The 27,442-nt window shown below is 47.0% G+C and overlaps 1 protein-coding gene across 1 annotated transcript; it reads right to left on the bottom strand.

Annotated features, from left to right (window-relative positions):
* Window positions 1-781: 781 nt before the first annotated feature.
* LOC102110720 (myosin-IIIb-like) lies at window positions 782-27,368 on the bottom strand. The gene is made up of 30 exons (XM_088054665.1): window positions 27,222-27,368; window positions 27,088-27,153; window positions 26,883-27,013; window positions 24,039-24,141; window positions 21,208-21,310; window positions 20,235-20,391; window positions 19,813-19,915; window positions 19,418-19,546; window positions 18,112-18,220; window positions 16,888-17,004; window positions 16,349-16,449; window positions 15,810-15,896; window positions 15,572-15,637; window positions 15,156-15,269; window positions 14,117-14,228; window positions 12,742-12,788; window positions 12,307-12,372; window positions 11,898-12,017; window positions 10,923-11,008; window positions 10,634-10,681; window positions 9,053-9,100; window positions 8,787-8,878; window positions 7,476-7,607; window positions 7,019-7,134; window positions 6,492-6,691; window positions 4,543-4,632; window positions 3,518-3,683; window positions 2,913-3,185; window positions 2,611-2,684; window positions 782-1,519 (listed from the first exon to the last, which is right to left on the bottom strand). The coding sequence occupies exons 1-29, from the start codon at window positions 27,345-27,347 to the stop codon at window positions 2,634-2,636; spliced, it is 3,159 nt and encodes a 1,052-aa protein (XP_087910791.1). The 5' UTR covers window positions 27,348-27,368; the 3' UTR covers window positions 782-1,519; window positions 2,611-2,633.
* Window positions 27,369-27,442: the final 74 nt, after the last annotated feature.

The raw sequence follows: 27,442 nt of genomic DNA, 5'->3' as shown, positions 1-27,442 counted from the left end.
GGAGGAAACTAAGGAGAACACTGGAAAAGAGGTTTTGCCCAGCAAAACACCTCTGGGCTCAGCCAGGAAGAATCTGCCAACAGCAGCCTTTGACTGCCTGGACTGGTTCTCTCCTGAACAGCTTCAAAGCAGCTGCCAAAACCCAACATGAGGAAGAGAAAAGGTGTGTTAACGCTGCAAGGCAATGTTGGGGAGAGCCAGAACAGCCACTGCTTCCCTGTCTTGCAGCCAGCAGCGCTGCCTTGTGATCCAGCACAGCTCAACACCAGAGCAGGGGGAGGGAGGAGAAACAGCCCCATGACTAGAGGCAGTGCTGAGACACTGCAACCCACACCCTGTATCACACTGATAACTGCACCAGCCTGGACACAGCCGTGCCTCCCAGGGAGGGGGCAGCTGGGGTGGGCAGCTTGCCTGTCCTTTGGAGCAGAGCCAGGGAAACAGAGCCTCCAGGAAATGAGGCTGGCTGGAAGGACAGATGCTACAGGTGGAGTAAGGAGCACTCCAGAAGTACTTCAGGTGTAAGTAAGTACAGGAGGAGTAGCTGTTACAGGTAGTAGCTGTGTGCCAGGGATAGTGCCCCACATGCCTTCAGCTCCTCGACACTTCACATGACCCCATCTCTATCCTCAGAGGTGTTAGCTGTTCTCTTTCATTTATTTTTTGTGGCTGAACTGACTGCAGGTAACAGCAACAAAGAAAACAGCGAGCTTCTTCTCAGAGGCATAAAAAGAGATTTATTTTAAAAGGTTGGAAAAACAGTACAAGTAGTATGGTCCTTTATGTTCCAAGCCCTCTACCCACCCTCAGTTTAAAGCAGCATGTTGTCCAGTCTGGACTTGTAGAGATTTCAGCCAGGATGAGTGAGAGGGTTTCGCTAATGATCCCCTGACTTTAGCTCTGAGTTAAGGACCGTGGAACAGTGTGCCAGCACACTGATGCAAAGGCAGTGAATCCCCTCTACAAGAAAGATCTTCTTGACCATGTCTCAGCTTCTGTTCAAGTGCTCCTGCACTCAACAAAAAGGACACTTCAGTTTTACTTTTTACTGCCCAAGCCCAACTCCCCTTGGTTCCCAGAGCAGCAGATACACAGGACCAAAACAGAGAACATTTAAAGAGAAAGAGGTAGGTAATCAGATATTTGTGACAGAACAGGTTGCTGGGAGATACCCACTTTGTGACTATTCATAGTGGTAGGTGAGGAGTCTCCAGGAGCACTGACACACAGACTGTCAGGCACTGTGGATGTGTGCAGAGTGTGACTGTTCCCACCTTCTCCCCTCTCCCAGAATCAGACTGGTCCAGATACTGCAGTCACAGTATGGCTCAGTGCTGACGAGAATGAACTTCTGCATCAACCCTGTCTAAAAGCACAGGGACAGCTGTGTGCAGCAAAAAAAAGTAAAAAAAAAAAGTAAAAAAAATAAAAAAGAAAAAGGCTGCTGTATGTCTGGATGTGTTCACTGTTAGGGAAGGCCCAACAGCACTGGAAGAAGATAAACCAGAGCCACTTGGACCTGCAAGACAGTCAAGAAACAGAACTCACTGGAGGAAATAAAAGGGTTCCATTTAGCTATCCCAGTACAACAAGCTTGCAGTTATCTATGCAGAATATGCCATGTTTTATCTTTCTTCTGCCTAGCCTCTGACAAAGGGAGCATCCCCTGGGTACATCAATGAATGGGACATAGAAGAATGAAGCAATTAAGCCAAACACTTCAGGGAGAGGATTTGCTCAGCTATTGAAGATACCCTGTCTTTCTCAGCTGTGAAGAGAAAGACAAGGCAGGCCCCAGCTAAGAATCTTTCCTTCAGCATGGATTCCAACATGGGAGCAGAACCACCCAGGAAACTTGGCAATCCTGGTGTGTGGCTGGAAGCCCTGCAGTGGGTCAGCAGCCAAAAGCATGATCTGATCCCTCTCCACACTCAGCTGACACGTACCAAGATTCTTCCAGAGATGTACAACAGCATCACTACAGCTCCCACCTGCCTTCAGCAGCTGAGTGGGACAGGAGAGCTGCACTTCCACCAGGTACTTCAGATAGCACAGAGTCTGTCAAAAGGCCTCTCCAGACTCCTGTCACCCCTCCATTGTACCAAAGTCTCAGTCACTAGCTATGCTTCTCCTGCTGAGACTTTGTTGAAAGTCGTCTTTACAACAACGAAGTTGCTGCCTTCCCCTCAGTTTTGAGCCTCGCCTTCAGCTCGATGCCTCTGCCACCACAGGGCTCCCCAACACCACAGCCTCTCCACCCCCCAAGCCACTGAGGCTGACTACTGTGGCATGCATTCTGATAGCCCTCATCCTTCCAGCCCCAGGCCTCCAGCAAACTGCAAGCTCCCTCCTGGCCACTGTACTGCAAGCACTCTGTGCACCACAGGTGCTGGGAACCCAAACTCAGGCTGATTTTCCCAGGTTTTTCCTGGTCTTTGTGTAGTCCTGGATTGGAAGCCAGCTGCTGCTCTCTGTTTTTCCTGCTCTATTTCTGTGTAGTTCATGTAGTCTATGCTACAGGTGAAACATGAAGGGAAGAGTTCCTTTGCTCCTCCACTTCCCAGGAAGCTGCAATTGTTGTTTTCCCTCCTGTGCACCACCTCCTCTTACCCCATCATTCAGGCTGTACATCCTCAGTGCAGTGAGCTCCTCTGTTTAGACATGTTCTCAGGAATGGACATGAACTGTGGTGAGAAGCAGAGAAACAGCATTGGCATTGGGGGAGCACAGGCTGGCAAGGAATACTCCAAGGAATACAGTCCTGATCTCAAGACCACCATATAAAATCTATGACCCAGGAGCTAGGAAACCAAGTGCTAGCTGTGGAACCCTCCTCTCTCCTGCTTCTGGGCAGGGAAACTCCACATATCCCAGAGGGGCTGTGGCTTGGCAGAGGAGATGCCTCAGCTCACCTGCTGGAGTTCCTGAATTGCCAGGCGTACTGAAGAGTGGAAGCGAGGGAAGGCTTTTTGGCTGCTCTCTCCAGAGCTAGGCTGTGTTCTACTCTTGTCTTCAGTCTGCTGGATTTGGACATTCTTGGTCCTCCTGAACCACTGCAGAGCAGGTTTGCCACTGGAAGGCGTGGAGGGGCTGGACTGCTTCTCTGGAGGGGTCTCCCCCTTGTCTGCTTGTGAACTCAGTGTGAGACCCTCCAGATTTTCATAATCCAAGCTCTCATTACTTTTCTGGAGAAAGGAGGAGTGGATTCAGCAGTGGTTTGCAGACCCTTCACACACACACTGAACAGCACAACGATGAGAAATACCCAGCTGCGTCCACTGGTGACATTCAGGAGGCAATGGGGCCTCATCCACCTGCCAGTGCTTCTCCCCCATCCCAGGACCCCCCAGCTAGCAGCATTTCCCAGTGCATGCATAAGCACCCAAGCTGCTTGGCCTGGATGGGACACCCCTCAACAGGAACACAAAAGAGATGCTGCTGCAGTGTCTCCAACCACTCGTTCAAGGCACAGTCCATGCCCCATCCTCTCTTCCCTCCCAAGACCCTTGATTCTCACCTGCTCACAGGGAACAGTCAGTATCTCCATGAAGGGCTGGATGCCCACGGTCTGGTGAAAGCGCACCAGCTCGGTGAGCGAGGCGTGGGCCCGGTCCTCCCCCAGGATGACGTAGCGGGCATTCAGCTGCATCTGGACCATGTAGTGTCTGCAGCGGCCTTCGCCCCTGGGGACAGGGATGGGCAGGAACTGTCACCACACGAGGCCTCAGCATGTCAGAACCTGGCTCCTGCTTCCTGCACCCGTGGTCTCCAGAGGCCAGCTGTGATCAGGATCCTCAGTAACAAGTACCACACAGAGGCAGCAGGTGCGCTGTGCACTAAGATGTGCTCACAGATGTGCTGTGAGCTCCTTCCAATCTGGTTTGCCTTCTCAGCTGCAGAGTACAGCCTAAGCAGGACCTCTACCCTTGGAGCCATAGCACCCCACCCACAAACAGGTCTATTTTTTTCATTATGACAGATTCTGCAGTATCCCACCTGCTACTACAAACTCTCTGAGGCACCCACGATAGGAGAGACTGAATATGATCCTCACTGGACTCCTCTGTGGAGCAGGTGATCTCCTCCAGTCAAGCAGTTTTATAAAATCACAAAAATCAAGATTCATTGACTGTAGAAATCCAGGATCACAGAATTTCATGCAGTTCTCCATTTTATAGAATCATTTAGGATGGAAAAGCCTTTAAAATTCTCAAGTTCAACCCTTAACACAGCACTGCCAAATCCACCATTAAACCATGTCCCCAAGTGCCACATCTACACATCTTTCAAATACCTCCAGGGATGGTGACTCCACCAGTGCCATGGGCAGCCTGTTCCTGTGCTTGACATCCCTTTCTGTGAAGAAATTCCTCCTGACATTCAGCCTGAACCTACCCTGTCACAGCTTGAGGCTGTGTTGTCTTCTTGTCCTGTTGCCAGCTGCCTGGAAGAAAAGGCTGACCCTCACCTAGCTACAACCTCCTGCCAGGAGCTGTAGAAAGCAGTAAGGCCTCCCCTGAGCCTCCTCTGTCCATTACCTACCGGTATGACAGGATGTAGCCTGGTCGGCTCTGGCTGATCCGAACAAGGAAGCAACCCAAAGGCTTGTCACTCAGCAAGTTTTCAGCTTCCCTGGAATCAGAGAAGAGTTTTTCAGCAGAGAGACAGCCACACAGCAGGGATTCACCTCCTATCTCATGTGGTACCCCAGCAGTGTCCCAGGCAGCCCATCATCTGCCCCAAGCCAGATGACCTGGCTACAGGTCTCCTGACTCAGGCTTGCTGGTGCAGGAGGCACTAATGGGCTGAAGGAGCACAATGCCCTCAGTCAAAGCCTCTCCAAACCTGCTCCAGCAGCCTGATTGTGCAACAGCTGCCTTACACCACCAAGCATGACATAAAGCATCACTAAGATGAGGAATCTGTGCATGTGTGCACTTCCTATGGTCCAGGGATGAAGAAGTCAGGATGCTGTGGGGTACGAGGTAAGCCCAGCACCTTGGAAAAACACTAACTTGGATTACACCACTCTGGATTTCTAAACTTCCTGCTGGAAGGAGGTCTCCCCCTTCTCTGCCCAACAGACAAAGCTCTGCTTTGTGCTTGTCATGTGCCTTGCTCCAGGCTAAAGGTGACTGCAAATCACCAGTGCAGTTTGGGGTTGCTCTGCCTGCTCCATTTAATGAAGTTGAGCTTACACTGCTGTCTGAAAACTTAAGTCTCTGCTTAAGCACCAGTGTCTTTGGAAAGGATCTGCCACATCCTTCATTGTGCAGTGCTCATGGCTAGTCTATACTTGAATTTAGACAGTTTTGTCTTCCAGACACTACTTCCTCTCCCACAGTCTTTAATCTGTGGACAAAAGCATTATCACAGGTTAGGGTCTCAATAACTATCTAAAAAAACTTAGAAATGAAGCTACCAGGGGGCTGTGAGCTACTGTAGCGCCCTTTACCAAGCTAATGTAGTGTGCAATGTCTCCTAGTAAATGTTCATACTGACAACCTGAAAAAAATCCTACAACATAGATATAATAACACTGAAGGAAAATTGCAGTTTGAACAGAAAAAGAAAGTTAGAAATTGGAATAAGATGATGAGGGTGTTCTGATGGCAGCAACACTGACACAGAAATCCCACCAATTACAGGATATTGGCAGTTAACAAGCGTGGAGCACCATGGAACAATTTGCACACAGGTGAGACTATACTGCCATCCTGCTCCTGTCTGATCACTGGCATAATCAGCACTTCTCTGATTATGCCACTGCTTGGTTCAAAGCAGTGCTTGACTCAGCCAAGAGAGTTAAGTGTGAGGAAGACCCGGTAGAAAAACTTCAAGCATTAAAACGAAGTCTTGCAAGCAACTCTGTAAGAAAGAAGGGCTTAGTGGATGTCTCTTCCAGACTAAGCAGAAGCAAATACCAGCTATGCTGCACCCTCCTTAGAAGGACAGAGGTATCAACAAAAAACATTCCTTTTCCTGTATCAGGAGGCTTTGGTGGAGTTTGGCCATTGAGTACCCACTAAAGCCCCTCTTAATACTTTTCAAAATTAAAGTAAGCTGAATTCTATACTCTCCGGCTGAAAATTGGGGTCTCCTCCTGCCCTATACTGAAATATGAAAAACAGTCAAAATGAATCAACACAAAAGTTCATCTTCATGTCTCTGCAAATGGCCCAGAACAGGGAAAGTACATTTGTGTATTTCTGATTACTTTACAAGCCTCCCATCCCTACCAGGACCTGTATTTAGGGACCCACAGTGGACTTACATACTAAGAGTTTCTGTTGTCTCTCCATGGATCTAGATAAAGTTTCAGCATGTACAGTCTGTGACAAGGACTCCCAAGCTTTCCCCTAAAGGTCTGATGTGCACAGATTAAAAGGGAAAAGTTATGCAGGTGGCTCCCATTCCTTAAGCAAAGCCTGGCCAATCCAACCTACGCAGTCCTAAGGACACAACAGCTTCTACCTGTCCAGAGTACTCACCTCCGACTGATCATCCCATGCAGCCAGCTTGGAAAGGCCCCATCATCCTGCATGACCTTCTGGGCCTGTGTCTCTTTGAACCAGCGCAGAGTTGCTCCTCTCTTGAGTTTCCTCATTTTCGCTTCTTCCCCAGTCTGTTCCTCAGCCCCCAGAACAGGACGAGGCACAGAAGGGTTCAAGAAGTTATCAAAAGGAGTGGACTGAAAGCAAGGGGAGAGGGAAAGTCAGCACAAACACAACGTCAAAGGCAGGGGATATTTGAAGAGATCACTTTAGCAGGTGACCCCATTCCTGAGTCCCTTAAGAGAAGATCAGTCACCAAGTACTAAAAGCTGTTTTCAGTTCCCCAAAGGTCCTGACAATGCTTTTTATCTAACTACAGTAGACCAGGAGTCACAATTCTCATAACAAGAATGACAACATTCTCTTGGGACCACGTGCAGGAGAACATGTGCGTGCAGAAGGTGGATGGAGCAGGGAACCAGCACATCTGGCTAAGGGGCCCCCAGCAGAGCCAGTATTGCTACCTCTGTTAGTTTGCTGCGTGGCCGTGGCACTGGTGGCTGCTGTGGCTGATCAGAAGGATGAGGACTAGACTGAAGGTGCCTCTTTCGTGGCATGGGGACCGGAAGGGAATGTCTTTCTGCAATAAGAAGAAATAAATAGGTGAAATCTAGCATTCAAAATCCATGAGATCCATCCTCTACAGGCCTAGGACTGGGATAGGCTCTGCTGCATGGATTACGTGGTAAAACCACAGCCTGGTCCTCCTTCCAGGACAGCCAAGCAAATTACTTTTACCATGCTGCTTTTCTGCCCCCCACTGACAAAGCCACACTTCCATAGAGCAGAAAAATCATCAGCTCACCACACTGATGGAGTTCCCATCGAGGCAGGCCATCATGCCCTGGAGCTTACAGCACTTCCAGGTGGTCACCACACCAGTGGACATGCACTGGGTGAGTGTGAGTGGGAACAACTCACCCTGGGCCTCTGCTGCCAGTGCCAGCTGCTGGATTCTTTCTCTCTCTGTCTCCTCCTGCAGCCGCTGTGCTTGAGCTCTCAGCTCAGCCAACAGTTTTAGGAAACTCTTCTTGCATCTGAATCCCCTGAAAACTGTTCAGAAAAAAAGCTGTGGTTAGAAAAAAAATGCTGTTCATGCCTTTGCAGTTCTCTCGGGGAAGAACACTGGGTGACAGTCCTTCATCCAGTGCAAAGCCCTCAACACCTGAACCACGTTAATAAAGAGCAGTGAAAACTCTACTGTGAGCAGGCAGCCAAAACCCTGTGAGAATTGTCTTCTACTCTCTAAGCTGCCAGATCACAGATTTATAGAAATCAAATTACAGATCTAAGCTCTCATTTCTAATGCCAGGGCACTGAACAGCTGAAAAAGAAAGTCTCACAGAAGGGCCTGTCAACCATCCATTTCTGCCCTTCTAGATACCATGAAGGAGACAGGATTTCTTTGATTCCAGCCCACAGGAAAACCTTTCCCATAAGCAGCCATCGAAGGGCTCACCAGGAGCATTACAGACATTGTGTGATCCCACCTACTCTACCAGTTATTAAAACACATGAAGTGAAAGCTGCACCCTGTCATTTCCCACTACCCACACATTTTCCCCATGGATGACAACAGTGCACAGCTTGTGACCCTTTGATGTTTGTCACACTGTATGGTGCACAGCTGGAAGTTGCTCAGATGCTCTAGCAGTGCAACAACCCATAGAGAAGAGAAGTGCAAAAGAGGGGAGCTAAGCAGGATGACAGCAGCCTCCTCCTCCTCCTCCTCCTGGCTGCACAGTCCTCATAGCCTGTGCATAGGGAATTTGTCCACTCTGAAGAGACAGGCTGCTAGAGCAGATGTTACATGGAAAGGAAAGAAAAAAAGCAATCCAGACCAAAATTTCACCCCCTTTTGCCTGTCTCTGAAAGCAGCAATGAGATCAGCTTCACTCATTTCCCCCTTCCCAGTTTAACACAACTCACAAACAATCCTAACTCCAGAGCACAGTGAGTCAGACCTCAGGACACAGCCAAATCATGTGTGCCCTGCTCAGCCCAGCTCTCCTGAACACATTTTCCCTTTCCAAGGCTGACACTGAGGGCTCTCCCTGATTCAGGATGAGCAGTGGGAATGTGGGTATTTGCAATAAACACTTTGACTTCACAGGGCCTTGACCCAGAGACAGCACCTGCCCTACCCTTCTGTCCTCTGCAAAAGTGGAGCAGGGACTACTGAAAAGGTTTTCCTTCCCCTGGTCTGAGATCAGCTCCTGTCCCAGTTCTCACCCTTCTGTATGATCACTGCTGCTCTTGCCAGTCGCTCCACATACTTTGCCAGCTGTTCCTGATGCCAATATTTAAAGAAAAGTCGTGACTTTCTGTAAAGTTGGAAGAGAAAGATGCAATCAGGAACACTGTCTAAACTTTTATCCATCATCCTTTGAAGAGCCCATTCCTACAACCACAGAATTCTTGCTGAAGAGAACCAGGTGACAGCTTACATGTGTAAAATCCTAGGCTTCCCAATCCCAACAGCAGTGATCCACACCTACCCACAAATCCAGCCTTTCAGCTCTGTACTTTGCAGTATCTCCAAGCAACTGAAAGAGATAAGAAAGTGAAATAAATAATTTTCCACCCAAAGTGAACACCAAATTTTTTATTTGCATAAAGGGGCAAAAAGTGCCTCAGCAGTTCCCAACAGTAAGTAAACTGGCTGTCAGTCTGTAATGCACCTTGAGGTACAGCTAGGACCACATTTGGGAAGAACATCCACAAAGGGGTTCCCAGAGGCAGATTTACTTCAGCTCCCTGGGAGGCAATTCTGTAGAGCCCATTTTATTCTCAGAAGTGTTTTTCCTCATTTTGTTTCCAAGCCCTTTGGAGGACACAAGTTGCAAGGTCAGCACAGCAAGACTTCCGGGAGAAAGTCTGTTTTCCAATTCCAGTTTCATTTTGCAGACTCTAGTGATAAAATTTGGGTCACTCGGAAAGATTCCCTGATACTTGGAACTGAAAGCATCTCTAGCTGCAACACACAGACAGCTTCCTCCCTCTCCTGCTAATCCAGGCTGTGAAATCATAGTGGCACTTTTTGCTAATATCTCACACAGGAAAGCAGAAGTGTTTTTCTCCTTCTATCTCAGGCAACTTCCACAGTGCCACAATCCATATCCACAGGATATTTTTTTCTGAAATGCATCCCATGATTTTTGTGTCTCTGAACACACCACACTGCCTTTTTACAATAATCTCGCCCCCATCTATGACATTCTCTTGTGGAAAAAAAAAAAAGCCTCACTTGGGTTTGAAATTCTTACTATTCAGAAGCATCAGGAAGTTCAAGGAAGCACTGTGAAGGCAGGAGGAACTACTGCCAGGAGAGAATTGTTCCAGGAGATCATTCAAATCCTTTTCTTAAATGACTAAAAAAAACCCCTTCAGTTGGCTTCTTTACATGATTCATTCTCACTATCAATCACAGCTGACACTGGCAGGAAGGAGAGGCTGGGAAAGTGAAGAAGAGGTGGGGAAATGCTGCCCTAGATGTAGGACTGAAAACGCTGGCAGAGTAAAACCCTGTCCCTGTGCAGAGATGGAAGGACGTTTATGTGTGTAACAGTAGAGTTCCAAAAGTGCTGATGGTATAGTTTGCCTGTACAGAGACAAAATTCTTGGTTTAGAAACATCTTCTCTAGCCTGGGAGACATTAAGTGCTGGCTGCTTGTTCAGCATTGTCTTTATCTTCTTCTCCCATGTGGCCGTCAGGAAAAAGCCTGGAGAGGCACCTGACAGCAGTACTTGAGTGCTGCCATGCCGAGTTCAGGGGACACCCCTGACCACTATTGTCACTCCCTAAATTAAGTACATGGGTCAGTGTTCATTCCACAGCACAACAAGGTTTTGCAGTAATTGAATTTAATTGCTACATAACAATTCAAGAAAGATTTAATTCATCATGGTACCAAATGCTCTTTAAACATTAAGTGTCCTTGCCTGGGATCTGTGTTCCCCATCACCATAGAATCCTATCCTCTTTTTGTCTGTCCCTTTTACTCAGTTTCCTGTGCTACTCATAGTAAAATCCTCCAAAGAACAAACCAGACTGCACACAACAAAATTAGTATTCCTACCTTTCTTTTGTGAGGGGAACATCAGGTTTAACTAGAAGAATTCCGTATCTGTGGAAAATAAACCAATACAAACAGATAAAAGCCACATCCTTGATGGGCTGAGCTGATCACCCTGACAGCAAACAACAACAAATCACTATCTTTCCCACTCAGCCTCCCACAGCAAATAACCCATCACCTCAGTCCACATGAACTTTGAAGAGACTCTTTTACTCCTTGCCCGTATCTGGTTATCAGGGTAATTTCCCAAATAATACCTAACAAGGAATACTCAGAGGTTTTAAAAGACCTTTCAGCAAATTCCTCAAAGGAGGGTCTCCAGGAGAAACCATCTCTTCGGATACGGATTGTCTCCAGCAGCCCATTGTACCGGAGCTGAAGCAGCGCCACAAAGAGGATCAGAGAAACAAAGAGAAACGGGTCATTAGGGCATTGCTTTGCTCCTTTGCAGGCAGAAATTACTTTATTCAGCCCTAAGCTTCTCCAGTTCCAAATGAAAAAGTTTTTTTTCTGAAAACATTTCCTTGGTTAAGAACTGAATTTACCTCATCCTGTAACTCTGATGATTAACCACTCTGAGTTAGAAGTAGGAAACCATAAAAACCAATGACTGAAATAACTTCACCTTCCAGCCATGGGTGCTGCTTTGCCTCTGTCCCTTAGAGGATAGCTTCATATTTCCAATGCTGGGCACAGAAGTACTCTGAGGCATGGATGAACTTCCTCTAAATCCTATCCTTTCTTATTTACATTACGGAGGCTGCTGAGCTTTCTGAACCCTTCCAATCACTTTCAGTATTCTTTAAAGCATCAAGACTTCAGACCTGACAGAATATCCAAATACAATCATATCAGTGCATTTCAGATTCTATCAAAGCAATCCCATCTCGGTTTCTATTCAGAGTTGCCCTGGCTGAGGGGTGAGAACAGTCTCCTCTGGGAAGCAATTTTTCTGGAGTACTGTCTGTGCCAGTCCCATCCAGAGGGAGATGCAAAGATGAATCCTAGTGCCTGACAGCAGATCTCATTGCATTCATGAAAAAGAAATGAGAAAGAACTAAGATTGCAAAATCTGGACCTAGAAGAGCAGCCTGTGTTATAAGAACAAGCAAGTACTCAGAACCTTTACACATATACAAAATGTGCCCAGTCTTTCTCTTGCAAGGGGAGACTCAAGTGAGTCCCCTCCACAGCCTTTTGGTGGAATCTGTCCTACCACCGAGATGTGGCAGAAGTCTCTGTAGAGGACACTGTTTTTGCTCACCTGCAGCAGCACCACCTGGCTGTCCAGCACACCTGGCTCCTTCTGGCTGTTGGGCTTTATGCAGCGCACAAAGTGTGGGTTGGCAGAATACATCCTCTCCATGAGCACCGTCAGGGAATGCTGGCAAGGGCAGAGGAAGAACAACAGTCCATCAAGCCAAAGCACTGCCAGATGTGCAATATCCTGCAGCAAGAACTGTCTTCTCACCCTGCAGCAACTTCCTGGGTTCTGGCAACAACTGGGCCCATCCCACTGTGATCAGCCCTACTCAGCAATCAGGAAAACCCCTGTCTACATAATGTCTGCTTTAACCATGCTTAGCACTCTGGAAGCAATGCAGTGATATTTGCAGTGATAAAATTATCACTGCTTTCATCTCACGGGGCACCTCAGGGCAGCCATACTGTACCCGGAACTGAGCTCCAGCAGACTGTTTCCGTGTGCTGTTGAACTTGTCATTTGCTCCTGGTATGTCCTGAAACCAGACCAAAACAAAGGATCAGCCCCAGAAGAAGTGCTTGATTAACAGCCAAGGGGCACTGCTGGAAGGCAGATGGCAAAAAACAAGGGAGAATGGATTTAATGGGAGAGAAGACAAGCTAAAGATATAAATGGCAGAAGCAAGCACAAAACACAGTAAAAAACAAAGGATAAATTGTTACAAGCTGATTGCTGTCTGCTTCTATTTTAAACCTTTTACTTTAAACCTAATTTTTATTTCTGCCTACCCTTTTTCACACAATTTCTCAAATAATAATTATCAGGTATCATTTATCAACAATAATTATCAGGTATCATTTATCAACAATAATTATCAGGTATCATTTATCAACAAGTGCAATACCTTGGCTTTCACATGAGGCATCAGGGTCCCTGTCCTGGAGATGGTGGCTGGAAGAACAGAGAGAATTAGTTGATTCTGTACCTTTGATTGCAATCCACTAGGGCTAAACATTCAAGCTTCACTTCCTGCACAAACCTCCTTACAAATACTAAATCACAGGGTGTTAGGTTTCCCTATGTGGAACTACAAGGAAAGAGCAAAAGGAAGGAAGAAGAAAATGCAAATGTACAAAGCACACAAGGCAGGCAATACTAACTTCTGCCACTGAGAAGACATGACAATCAGGTTATTAAATAAACCTAAATGACTTTCAATAGAATGATCATCAATGGCCATCAAACAGTGCAGAAAAAATGGCACAAGCAGCAAATGGGGAGCTCACCTACAGCACTCAGGAGGTTATTTAAAGTCAAAGAGCCTATAGCTGATTCAGTGACAGGATAAGAAAATCAGGGAAGCTCAGTTTACTAAAGGATCTAGTAAGAGTCTTGTGCACCCTTGATGCAATGGATTCATGTGAATCATAAAATCACAGAATGAGCTTGGCAGTGTCCTCTGGAGGTCATCTGGACCAAATCCTTTGTTCATCACCTAAAGCCAGACTGGACAACCAACCTGAGAACAGGTTATGTCTGATGTCTATGAACTTTGAAGGAGTTGGGACTAGGCTAAGTAGCTTCAGTAACAGTGCAGAAATGGTAATGAAGAAAGATAGTCCTGAGCAGTAGCTGAAAAACACAGTGCAGAATAGAAATTAAATCCATCAGCTTCTTGTAAATCTCAGAAATGGGCATGGACTGAATGGGACCAAAAAAAAGACAAAATTTCTACACCAGAAGAACTGTGTTCAGCCAGCTAATTTCCAAGGAAGCATCCACTTGATCTTTCTCTTTTTAATTTAATTAGAAGCCTTGGAGAATCTGAAGGCTTACTGATAAGTGGAAAAAGGGAGTGTAGTGGTAGGAGAAAAATAATGCATGACCTGAGAGTTTTCTTAACAAGTTGTGAAGCTCCATTTTTAGAATCTATGATCTTGACCAGCTTAATTTCCAGACAAGAACAAGCAATATACAAGAGTGTATAGAAAGGACCAGTGGAGACAGCCCTGCATTGGTCTTGGAGAAGATGGGAAGGCATCTGAGCGGTGGCTAATTCTCTGGAAGGGGATACAACCTGCCTTGCTTTCCATGGCAGTGAATAAACAGCTCTGACAGCTCTGTACATGCCAGCAGCCCCACTCCACGCTGCAGCATTCACAGAGTCTCCCTGGCACTGCCAACTGTGAAACACTCTGTGAAACACACTCGCCTCATGCCCACACTTAACTCTTGCCAAGGTGGGCCTTGGCTCATGATGGATGTGCAGAGGGACTTGCCTCTGAACAGCACTCTGAGCAAGGGGGTGATGCTGTTGATGAAGAGCCCATGGATATTGGCTGGCAAGGTGTCTCTGTTCTTCTCTAGAAAGCCCCTGGCAGCGTATTGTACCTGGGGAAAGGGAAGCAGATCACTAAGGACAGCAGTGCTCACAGGCTGGCTGTAAAAGCCACTTCCACAGCCAGCTGGGAGCTGATGATGTGTTAAACTGAATGCACTCTGGCTTGCACATGAATTCTTTAAACACACATGCACCCCATTCAGATGCCAACCTTGAGGAACAAAACCATGCACATGCCAGAGGCATCAGAACCCCAGGGGTGCAGCATAACACTGAGACATGCACCTTTTGCATGTTAAATATTAATTTTTGTAATAATGAATGTCACAAATAATAACTTAGTCAACAATGCTGAGATTAGATTACTAAGGTGCAAGTTACAATGACCTGTTCCAAAAATTATCTCAAATCAATTCAACTTAATGTGGACCAATGCTTTCAACACTGGTGTCAGTAAAGTTACATGCAATAGTGCTAAATCTCAAGCTGCTTAGATACCAGTGAATGTGCAAATAACTGCCTCCACTTTCAAAACACTATTTACCCTGCTCTTTACACAGTGTTCCCAGGTGTTTGCAAAAAAAACAGTCACTGCTATGCTCTGGAACCCAGTAGGTAAAGAAAAAGCCTTTAGCCTGTCCTTTGGTGCTGCACACTGGACACAGTACTTTTATTTATAAAGTACTATTTTAGGACTAGAGTTCTAATAGAATGGTGATTAGAAGAATAGCAGATTATTTTAATACCCTACACTTCTGAGAGGTAGCCCCACTTTCCTCAGGGGTCTGTCTTCTCTTCCTGTACCTTTTACATAAATCCCAGGGAATTCTAGGAGGCAATCCACTGGTACACATCACCTCTGTTAGTATCATACTCAGACCACACATTCCTTAACATCAAAGTCTTATTTATCAGGCAACACTTCCACCCCCTCCAACATACACTACAACAACATTCTTCCTGCAAACAGTACATACTTTCCCAGCATAGTGCATGATGCTGAAGCCCAAAACATGGCCTCGGGCTGGCTGGAAGTGTAAATTCCCCTTAAAGCTGCTGTTTAGTTTATCCACAAATGTCTTATCAGTTGCCTGCAAGAGAGCAGATTTCATGAGCTGCAACAGAGGCCTGATGAGGGCACATGGAATGAAAACAAAGTGTTGGAAGTATCCTTGGCTTTGCAATAGTCCTTTGCTGTACCTTCTCTCTGACTCTTCTCAAGGATGCCAATGCCACTAGATTGCCCCTGATCTGGATGTCCTATCTCATAAGTCACACTTGGAGACATCTCTGTCCATCCTGCACTCCAGCCCAAGAGTTTTCTTTGTAGCCCAAGTATTAGTGGATATATTAGCCCCCAGAATATTTTCTCTGCCTCCTCTCTCATACCTACCTGAGGGAATGCACTCTGCTCATCCAGAAGAGACAGCAGCCCAAGTGGCTTGGCCAGGAGCAGATTCTGCAGGAAAGAACATGCATGACACATATGTAAAGCAGTGTAGGACATCCCCTCTCACCCTCCACACTTTGCAGAGGTTCTTCCCAGGTGCATCTCCTTCCCATGGTAGAAAGAACAAGACTTTTCTCTTGGCTGGACAGACCAATTATATTCTGTCAGTCCTCTCACTCACCAGAATAGGTTCATTATTGTTGAATGTGATGGTCTCCCAAGGCAGCCCTTCTTCCTTATAGGCAGCCTGCTCCATCTGGAATATATGCTGAAATAAAGAAAAAAGAGTTTGAAGCACCCAGCAGACTTGGCTAGACAAACCCTGAGTATCTTCCTTCCTGCCCTGAACAAGAGGACGGAGGTGTGGCACTCTCAGTCACAGTATGAGAGGTCCAAGATGTAGCTGCTGTTCTCCATGGTTCTCTTTAACCCTGGCACTCACTGGTGCTGATGCAAAAAGCAAGAACACTTGTCGGAGTGTAAGTGTCCCTGCTATTGCGACTTTGGTTACTGCTTGATCCTTCTACCTCTTCCTTTCCTGACCCAGTGCCTCTCCTGCCCCAGCAGGGAAGATTGCTGCTCTATCCTGCTTCACTGTTCACTGTTTCTGTCCTTCCAGGCAAAAGATATGTTTTCCCCCAAGTTCTCCTGCATGTACCAGGTAGAGCAGTGTTCTGCCCTCTCTGCAACAGAAGGTGATGTCACCTTCAGCAGACTTACATGGTTGAAGAAATGCTGCAGCTGCTCATTGGCCAAGTTTATGCAAAGCTGTTCAAAACGATTCACTGCAAAGTTTTCAAAGCCAAAAATATCCAAGAGACCTAAAAAAAGGGAAGAAGAGTACATCACGGAGCCTGCAGGCCATCCCTGCAGATTACTGTGTATACCAGCACAAAGCTAAATCCCCCAACACACAGCTCTTGTGGCACAGGGAAGATGCAGCCGAGAGAGACACCAGTGGCTGCTCTTCCACAGCTTGGAGGGTTGGTTAGGAGAAGATCCACTCCAGCTTGGTTTCTCTGCTAAGCCAGAGTGCCCCAGCACTACAGCCTCACAGTTGCTTCTGATCAACTCACTGCTCAGAGTTGAACAAAGTCCTACAGACTTCATGCTGCTGACTCTTATCTCTAGCAGGATCACAGTTTTGATAATGCATCCCAGCACGCAGGCTCTGTGAACCTCATGCTGTGCCTGCCCTTCGCTGTGGCTGAGGGATGCACATTTGAGAACAGAACAGGAGCAAGGCAGGCAGAACTCACCTATCTCTCTCAGTTCCACCTCAGGATCCACATCCTCAGCCAGCAGCTCATTGATCTTGCAAACAATCCAGCCAAACACTCGGCCATAGGCCACCTTTGCAATGGAGTCCCGAGCATCTGCAGAGAGGGAACAAGAGCAGCTCACTGACAGGCTTCACAAGAGAGCAGGGGACAGGACACACAGGCTGGCTCAGTACATCCACCTCTAGCAACAATGTCTGTATAAAGCTACTTTAAAGATCAGATAAACATTGGACTGTCTCCACCCTTTGCAGGTGGGAGCTGTAAAAACAGCTCTTCAATTTCAAAATCTTCACAACCTTTCTACAAGATCTACCAAAATACCAGGGCATTTTTGAGTCATACCACTTTTTAGAATATCCATAGACTTGCTTTCCCCTCTTAAGATGTACTAAGTATGGATCCCCTCACTGCTAAACCAAGGGAGAAGCTCCAAATTTTACTTGGAAAATTGGATGGTTCTTTCCCTTCTAGCCCACAGTTGCTAAGTGTTTAAATGCTGTAGGCAAGAAAAGGATACAATTGATGGAAAGCTTGCTGACATTCTAAGGGGACCAAATTAACATGACTTATTATTAAAGATGTATATTTTATTGTCTAGAGAAAGTTGTAAAACAGAACTAGCTAAACCCATTCAATTTTTTTTCTTTCATTTATTTGAAACAATAACCTATCTTTTTAATTAGCTTTTAAAATATGATAATTTAAATGAACCTTTTGGTACAGATTATTTTAGATTATTTTCTTCTTTCATTGAAAGGGAAAACAACACTTTGTGCTTGCTATTTTACTCTTTTCACTCCATTCCTGACACTGTGACATCTCATGGTTCTCATGGTTGTTTCTCCATCTATTAACTAGAGCTCTGCACACTGCCAGCACTCTGCAGTAAGAGCCTTCCCCTCATTTGCACAAATACAGTTTCTTTCTGGGCTGGACTGAGGCAGAAACCAAAGCTAATTCCTTGGTTTCTCATTTAATCTCTGCAGTCTCCTAGAGACCAAACAAAAGCAGCATTCATGGCCCTACATGTCAGTAAGAGACTAAACAGATAAACACTGACATACTTGCCTCTGTGTGAGAGGAATGAAGGCGCACAGAAGGACATCTTTGTTCCCAACAAGCTGCACATGTGTGGGGATACCCTTCCGTCAAAACTCAGTCTTTTTAGCCAGCACATCTGCAATTCATTGTGTTTCCTACCTTCTGCCTGCTGCTGGGTGTGAAAACGCTGGATCTGCTCGCCCCGGGTCATGGACGTTGTACAAATCAGGCATTTTAACAGCTCATCTTCCTGGACTCCAAACTGACCCTGGGAAACAGGAAATAGACGAGGACACTCGGTTGTAAACCCTTACTCTGCTCGTGGGGATTGTGTCTGTCTGTCTGTGTGTAACGGGGTCATGATTCAGGCTCGGGCTTTTAAGCCCCACTGTAAGGCAAGTGCTACTGCTGGCACCAGAGTCAGATGCAGGCTCGGATCTGCTTTACCCCCGCAGCGACCAACCTCACACACTCGCTCTCAAACACTTTGTTTTGCTTTCCCAGTGCTGCCACCTTTCACCTTCTTTGGGAGCCACGCCAGCCCCTGCTGAGCAGTTTAATGACTTATTGAACAGCACCACACGGAGGTGACTGTGCAGGTGCTGAAGCATCTCGGCTCCAGAGTCACAGGAATCCACACGAGAGGCAGGAAACAAAGCGAACTCAGACACACTGAACCCCTCAGTGATTTAACGGGAATTCCCCTCCTATAGGCAAGAAACGAGGAGCAGGCTTTCAGAAATAAGATAAAAAGAAGTTGGCTGCTGAACAGTTGTAGGTGGTTGTTTCAGGTATGGTGTAGGAGGGAAACAGGCAAAGAGATGGGAGTGAAACCGAAGAGCAAGAGTGGTGGGATTTCAAATAGGTCAAAGTGAAAAAAACAGAAACTGGAGAAATATGTTACTTTTTTTCAGTCCTGTGTTGTTAACAAAGCAGGACAACTTCTCCATCCCCTATAACAAAGATTGAATGGTCCTGGGAAATATATACTTCTTAATCTGTGATAATTTCATGCAAAATTGTAGAAAGCTTAATACAAGATAACAAAAAAAAAAAAAATTACAGCACTTAGGGTGGTATCCTTGGACAAAAACTGATGAAAACACAGAACTAGTGTGCAGATATTGCACACCTGAATTTCTCCAAGACATTATCACACCCACTAACATAAAACGTTTAGTTTTAAAAAGCTGGTGTTTTTTGAAGTCAGCAAGGTATATGCTGAATATGTAAGACACTGGCTCTAGGCACACAAGAGATGCATCTCTTTGGATATGAATAACACTGAACACAAATGCTGTCATGGGGTCAAACTGTACATTTCTAAAAAAAAACTTTGTTCTTTAGAAATCTTCACATTCTGAGGCAGAAAAATCCTCTGTCAGGGGCAGCTCCTGCAGTCACACAGACAGTGGGGAAGAGCATCATACCCAAAAGGTTTCTGTCAACACTTCTTGTGACTCACCGCTGCAGCCTTGAGCCATCCCTGGGAGGCTTCACTGACTTTTACAGACCCTTTGCTCTCCTCAGGCTCAAAGGTCACATTGCCCAGAGACAACACACCAGCCAAGATGGCCTGCATGTCCACTTGCTCCTGAAACACAAAAGAAAGGTGACTGAAAAACCCACCACCATGTAGCATGTACCACAACAATGACCCAGAAGTTGGAGAGGTTAAGGGAAGAGATACAGGCAACTTGTGGGAAAAAGCTCCCCACAAAGTGTGTCAGACTCAGGTGGTCTGAAAGTAACATGGAAAATCTAGAGAAATAAATAGGACTGAGCTTCAAAAGAGCAGCTAGAAAGAAGCCCTGTGCTTGCAGGAAGCACAGATGGAAATGAAACAGCCCCAGGACTAACCTGTTCTTGGAAGCCCACCATGTCAAGGGCATTGCAAACCTCTTGGTATTTTTGCTTCCAGCGTTCATCTACTTCCTGTGTACCAAACTGTCCACTTATGTACCTGAGGAAGTGCACATCCCATAAAAACTGTCACACAATTGGCACTGTAACTCAGTCCTACCCCATGGGAACAAAGCCCATCACTGGAAGTGGAAACATGAAGGGGAAAGAAACTTCTCCAAGGTAGTGCAGCAAAGACCCCAGACCTCCCAGCTTCCATGATGATCCATAATATCTCTTCATGTAGCTCTAATCAGATCCCACTCCAGCTTCCACTCACCCACAGATAAAACCCCAGGGCAGAGCAAAAAACTCCATTATGCTGTTTTCCCCTTCACCACCCATCACAAAGACTGAATTTGGGTCTTCCTTTGACGCACCTGTAGAGTGAAGGATCCAATAACCCATACATCTCCTTCTGCTCTGAAGACAGTCCAGCAAACATGTAGTAGAAGATGTGGAAATTCCTCTCCCCGGCATCTTGCTGCACCACTCGTGACTTCTCTAACAGGTACTCACTCAGCTTTGCACCTTGCACTGCACACAAAAAGGGGAACTTCACTCTGCAGGACATGAAGCTGCCTGGGCTGTCCCACATCTCTTCTTCGGTGAATTATCTAAATTAACTTTCTTGTCTGCAAGACCCTCTAGGCTGCCCAGCACACTGGCAATGGGCTTCTGAATATCACACTATATTAGGAACAGCGATGAGCACGACACTGACTCCCTTAGCTTCCAAGACAGCAAAGTTTATTATTCTTAGTCTGCTTTTATACACGTGTTTGAGAAGGTCTGAGAGGTAAAACTCCCACTGGTCATTAAAGCAATACATCCACCATCATTGGTTAAGTGGAACACTACCTACCCCTTGACTGTTTCCTAAACAACACCTGCTAAGGTTGTTGTCCTTTACCAAAGACTGTTTGTACTCTTTTAGATTCTTATGATTTCTCAGGCCACACTGAGAAGCCTGTGTGACTTAGTTTCACACAGGCTCTGTTCCCTGCTTACTTTTTGCATTTAGCATCCCTATCTCCATGCTTCCTCTAGTCTTAGAGACTTCTGTTCACCTCTTTTAGCAGAAACAAAGGCTTCTGGCATCACAGAGTATTACTGACATTTACCCTTCACTCTCACCCCAACATCCTTGCTGTACTCCCACTCTGTCCAAACCCTGGCCTAATCCTATCCAGGTCCTATCCAACAGTGGGTGCTGTAAGATCTTACGTAATTGCACACCCTTCCCACAGGGAGCCATGTGCCAAAATTTTATCCTCCACAAGTTTTGGCTACTCAGCCCACTCCCTCCAGTTCTGAACCACTCCCCAGTCCAGTAATTGCCCTTGACTTTACCAGTATTTTTCTGGAAACGCAGCTGTATATATTTTCCAAAGCGGCTGCTGTTGTCATTCATCACTGTCTGGGCATTGCCAAAAGCTTCAAGTAACGGATTCACCTAAAACATGTGAAAAAGCTGAACAACCATCTTTAGATTAAATGATCCAATCTAATTTACTGGGAAAAATTTATCTTCAGCATTTGCTACTCAGGTGGAAAAGGAACCACTCCATGAATATAGATCAGCACCTATTTTATCTCTGCCTGGATAAAAAAAAATTCCAAGAGGAAAATATCACAAAGACTGAGGAGCATGAAATTAATGATGATCAGTACAACTGAACTGACTGGATCTCAGTAAGATCACTGAGTCATTTGTTAGAAGATGAAGTTGGTATAACCTATTTCCACACAGTATCTGTTGTCACGAGGTAATTTGAGCGCTATACAACAGCAAAAACAAAGTCACCATGGCACTCAGTTAATTAAGTATGACAGCTTAGCTACTGAAATTTTTAGACATAAGGACAGTGCATTATAAAGAAATTAACAGAACAATTAGACCAGCTTGCTAAGCTGGATGCAAAGGTGGCAAAATGACAATTTTTCTCTATTTGAGCAAAGAATGTCTGTCAACTGGAAGAACAAGGCCTCAGAGTAGATGCTGGGCAGCCTTTTGAACACAGCTTTAAGGTATGATCCTTAAATCATAACCCCCCAAAGGACTTAGTCCTTGGATATATCTACAGGAACCAAATAAGATGCATATTATTTCTTCACTGTCACCTCTAGGCTTTCCAAGGGCAGCTCATCTGGGCTGAAGTGAGTTATTTCCAGTGAAGGAACTGCAGGCTGGCTCTAGGCGCTCTGCTGAGCAAGCACAGCTCTCCTGCCTGTGGAACCTGCTCAGGTCAGAAGCAGCCTGGCAGTGTGGCCCAAGCCAGCTCTAAGCAGAGACAGCAGGTGTACCAATGTCGTGTTCTCACAACCCAGCATAGGCATTCACCCTGGATCCACCATGGACGACACAACACTGATTTAATACATCAGAGCCCAAAGCACAGCATGGGGCATTGGGTTTATGTGTCAATATATTGGCTGCAGGAGGAGCTAAAGCTGCTGTCTGTGAGATGCCACACACTTTCTGAGCCAATGCCAGCTGGCTCATGACAGACCTGCCACAGCCAAGGCTGAGCCCACTAGTGACAGTGGCAGTGCCTCTGGGATAAAAACTGCTGCACACACCACAGAAGTGAGAGAGGAGTGAGAATGTGTGAGAGAAACAGCTCTGCAGACACAAGGTCAGTGAAGGAGGAGGGGCAGGAGCTGCTCCAGGTGCCAGAGCACAGATTCCCCTGCAGCCTGAGGTGCAGCCCATGGGGAGGCAGCTGTGCCTCTGCAGCCCCTGGAGATCCAGGGGGGAGCAGAGATCCACCTGCAGCCCCTGGAGGAGCCTACACCAGAGCAGGGGGATGCCTGAAGGAGGCTGTGACCACATGAGAAGCCCTCCTGGCAGGACCTGTGGCCTGTGGAGAGGAGCCCAGGCTGGAGCAGGTTTGCTGATAGGACTTGGGACCCTCTGGGGGGCCCATGCTGGAGCACCCTGCTCCTGAAGGAGTGCACCCTGTGGAGGGAACCCAGACTGGAGCAGTCTGTCCCTGAAATACCAACATACAAGTACCCACTGGACAATACTGACATTGGAGCAGCCTGCTCCTGAAGGACTGCATCATAGCAGGGCACCCACGCTGGAACAGTCTGCTCCTGAAGGACTGTCTCCTGTGGGAGAGACCCCATGCTGGAGGAGGGGAAGAACATGAGGAAGAAGACAGTAGCACAGATAATCTGTGATGAACTGACCTCAACACTCATCCCCTAGCTGCCTGTGCTGCTGGAGGGAAGAAGGCAGAGAAACTGGGAGTCAGGTTGAGCCTAGGGAGAAGGGAGAAGTTGGGGAAGGTGTTTCAAGATCTGTTTTCATTTCTCAATACCCTATTCTGATATTAACTGGCAAGAAATTAAATGTATTTTCCCTAAGCTGAACCTGTTTTGTCTGTGATGGTAGTTGCTGAGTGATCTCACAGTCCTTATCTCAACCCTTGAGTTTTTGTTATGTTTTTCTACCCCTGTCTGGTTAAGGAGCGGGAGTGATAGAGTGGCTTGGTGGGAACTGGTTGAAGTTAACCTACCACACAGAGAAAGACCTCTACGTTTCCAAGGAAATCTGAGATGACAGACTTTAAAGTAAAGGAGTCCAATAACTCACTCTTCTTAATCTATCACACAGAAGGTTTAAAGAATGATTTGTTTAAAAAACTTTACAGCTCCCTGGTGAGAAATTGAAGTGGGAATATTTCAGACCAAAGAGTCAGAAATGTTTCAAAATGAGCTAGCAAAGATATATGAAAAGAGCAAGGATGGCAGCTAGCCAGCTAGCATGTATGTGTCTGGCAGTGAATGTAGGCAAGGATAGGTTCCTAAAGGGTGTGTGAAATCTTCATCTACCTGTACCATTAAATCAAGATCTCATTTCACTAATGAAAGTCCTTGTTCTACATCAAACAGGAAATTATCTAGAAAAATGTCACCAATGTCTTGTAACAGAGAACATGATAAATGATTGCAATAGTTTTCTCTAATTTAAGAATCATCTCCAGCAAACAAAATTACTGACTTAACCCTTTTAATTTGTGGCCACCTATCTCACCATTCTTATCCACTCTTTTCTTATGTATGGCTCCTTGATTTCCAGTGGTGATCCACCAGCAGGCTTCCTAAGCCTAATGCAAGTTGTCTTGCAGCAGTGCTGCTTCTGCACCTTCAAGCATCATCCTGCAATGACCCACCTGAAGTATCTGCTGCTCCAGCTGCGAGTTGCCTTTGCATAGGAACATTGTGTGCTGCAACAACAACTTCGTACTCTCTGTTTTCCCAGCACCACTCTCTCCACTGCCAAGGAAAAGCAAAATAAATTCCATCACCCTTAAAGTATAGCTGTTCTGCCCCTTATGGCTCAAGTGCTCAATCACTTGAGAGTGCTCTATGAGAGTTTCACAAGTTTTTCAGCAAATTCACATGTGTGAGTAAAAACTCACACACCACAGCTTTACACAGGGTGTCCCCTGATGTTCCGATCCTTCATCATGGAGCTTTTCCCCCTCTGTAAGGGAGTATAGCTACACCCCATGCTGTCATTTCTGGATGGGATGTAGTAGACAGACCATTTGCTCTGCTTCAAAAGTCATCTGGTACATCAACACCTTTGCATACACTGGAGCCAAAAACTTCCTCTTTCTCCAGAGAGATCTTCCCTATCCACATCACATCCACAGCTGGATACTGATCATGAGATGCTGTGGCAGTCTCAGATCTCAGGTGTTTCACACATCCATGTGCCAGACAGCTGGGAATGTGGGTGCAGAGCTGCCCACACTCCCACAGTGCCAGCAGTGCACGTCACCATGCTGTCACACATCCATGTCACTCTGCTGTCACACATCCACGGCGCCTCCGCCTCCAAGTCAAACAACCAGCCCTTGGAAAGTGCAGTTTCCCCTGTCCTGGGAGAGGGAATGTACAGTCAGTGAGACAACATGTCCTTAACTGACAACACCACACCAGCTGAGAACTTCAGCATATGCATGGGAAAAAATAAATTCAGGAAATGCTGGAGGTATACTTGAGGGCAGGTCCCCATTTCCTTTGAGCTGACCTTTGAGCATGTGGTGTGGCTTTACTGCTTTGTAGCTCCCAGCAGCTCTCTGCTTGTATCAAATATGTGTCATAGGTGGCTAAAAACCTCAAGTACTACAGCAAGATCAGGACCTTGAGATCAGGTTCCTGATGTCAAGCACAGATCAGACCAGCACCATCCAAATACATACAAACAAAATAAGTCCATTTTGCCAGATGAGAACGTGCCATCCAGTGCCCCTGCTCATTATGTCAGGTTTATTTTTTTCAGTAACATCCCTCCTTCACAAAAAAACCCATATTCTACAGCACTTCCATGATTCAAACTTGACCTTAGATCCTCCAACAAGCACAACACCTTCACAAGGTCCTGCAAGCACAGCAGGCGTGAAACTGCCCCCAGCTCTAAAGAAATGCAAAGTCATCTTCAGATGACCCAAGTGCTGTACTGCAGCACATGCAGGCTATGACTAATGTCCTTTGGAACTGGGAAGGCAAGAGGAGCCAGTAGAATTTGTAGCTGAAGAAAATTTGGTAGCAAGGAAAACTTATGATCTGGCAGGAGCTGTTGCATCCAACATCACCTCTGAAGAATGCTATCCAGACACTAAAGAGACTGCAAGGGATGGCAGATCCTGGTGTGTCCCTGTGCTGTTGTGGTGAACTGTGGTCTAACACGAGCAACCTCATCCTCCCTGTTTACCCCAACTCTGCTCATGTAGGAAAACTTGTTAATTAGTGTTTTACCACCCATAGAGAGGAAAACCACGAACTTCCTGTGACAGTAACACAGAGACCAGGTAAAAGGTTGCAAGATGCACAGGAGTATATCACACTCATCTCTGAACTGCTGGCAGAAAACAACCAAGCCACTGACCACTTGGCAAATTCTCATGGGTTACTCTTTCTTGTCTTCCACCTCCCAAGACAAACACAATGATTGTTCTCTATCCCCCAGAGCCCTACCAGCAGCACCTCTTGCACCTGAGGACTCCATGGCCACGACTTCCTAAGAGCACTTCATGTAAAGCACAGGCACCAATGGCCTGAAGGCTACAGAAATGAGTGGGGCTCAAGTGCCCCTCAAAGTCAGCTCCCAGTCCCAGCAAAACACTCAGCACTGGTTCAGAAATTGACTTCCACACCTTGTAGACTGAAAGTACCGATAAAATTATCAGAAGGCAAATAAAAAGAAGAATTAAATCGAACAAGTTGGAAAGTAGCATTTTAACTTAGATGACATTTAAACTGTTCTCTACAATAGCCAGTTGTAGAGAAGAGGCAGATAATGTTTCAAGGCTTTCTTCTCGGTGTTCAATGCTTTCTCTGCTAGTTGATGTTGTTTGAGGCTTTCTCTGCTAAATGATGCAGTGCTACCTGCTGCACTGCAGAGTCCCAGCAGAACAAGAATGACTGGATGGGGTGATATTTCCATGATACTGGTAGGCTCTTTGGTTAAAAGAATCACTGACTTCTAGTACACAGGACTGCCCATGACTTTAAAATCCTCCCCGACCAGTCTCCCGAAGGCCTTAGAGCAGAAAAACATGTTTTAGTTCTTCCTGCTCTTTGGTTACATTTGGGAAGTTCCACTTTGTGAAAATTAATTCCTTACATTATCATCCTTCCAACTTTTACTACAGCTTTGCCATGGCAGCTGTGTTGCCAGATCAGAGCATCCAATGGTTTTTCCTGGGAATGAATTCCAGTGGGTGGTTCCCCACCAGAAGTGAACCTGGCATCTTTACTGTTATAAAGATTGCTGGCCAAGCTCCTCCACAAAAGCCAGTTTTTTCTCCCCAAACCTTCTCAAGACGTGCCCGCTTAATCTGTCTCGAAAGCGGTCGGGATGAAGGACGTGTTGCCAGCACAGATGGATTTTGACTCACCAACAGAACCGGAGAAGAGAACCTGAACCTGGGCAGGGAGATCCCGGCGAGAGCTCGGGGGCGGCCCCCGGCCCCCCGCCGGCCCCGGGACCCCCGGTCGCGGCTCACCTGATGAGGATGCACTGGTTGCGGGGTCTGCCGCCCCCGCGGCCCAGCATGGCGTGGTAGGCGCGGCTGGCCACGGCGAAGATGTGGGGCGGCAGCGCGTCGGTCTGGAGGGGCCGGTACCGCTCGGAGACCTGCGGGGAAGCGGCGGCGGAGAGGCGTGAGCGGCCGGGGGGTGACGGGGCGCGGCGGAGGGCGCGGGGCTCACCTCTCTCCCGTAGAGCGGCAGCGGCTGGAAGGGGTTCATGGCGATGAGGATGTCCCCGACGTCGGTCTGTGGGGGAGGGGCAGCCGGTCAGCCGGGCGCCCGCCGGCCCCCCCCGCCCCCAGCCCGGCACTCACGTAGATGTGCTGCTGCAGGAAGCGCTCCCGCAGCCCGGCCAGCAGCGCCGCCTCGTCCAGCTCGGCCAGCGCCGCCAGGTCCCCGGCCGCGCCGGGCGAGGGGCCACGCTCCCTCAGCGACACCATCACCACCACCACCACCGCCGCCCGGCCCGGCCCAGCCCGGCCCGGCCGTGCCCCGCCGCGCTCCGCCCCAGGACCGCCCCGGGACCGCCCTGGAA

The sequence above is a fragment of the Pseudopodoces humilis genome, chromosome 4, assembly GCF_049639895.1.
Source record: "Pseudopodoces humilis isolate 2021_Gansu_Grassland_sample_001 chromosome 4, ASM4963989v1, whole genome shotgun sequence".
NCBI lineage: Eukaryota > Metazoa > Chordata > Aves > Passeriformes > Paridae > Pseudopodoces > Pseudopodoces humilis.
The sequence above is the reverse complement of the archived record's forward strand: the minus strand, read 5'-3'. Positions and strand labels throughout refer to the sequence as shown.

Excerpts from the sequence above, each read along its gene's own strand:
- LOC102110720 (XM_088054665.1), bottom strand. The coding sequence starts at position 27,347 with ATGGTGTCGCTGAGGGAGCGTGGCCCCTCGCCCGGCGCGGCCGGGGAC. Across the intron at positions 21,311-24,038 it reads TGGAGCAGCAGATACTTCAG|GTGAATCCGTTACTTGAAGC; the intron begins GTGGGTCATTGC and ends CACATGTTTTAG. Across the intron at positions 7,135-7,475 it reads ACTGGCAGCAGAGGCCCAGG|AAAGACATTCCCTTCCGGTC; the intron begins GTGAGTTGTTCC and ends TTCTTATTGCAG.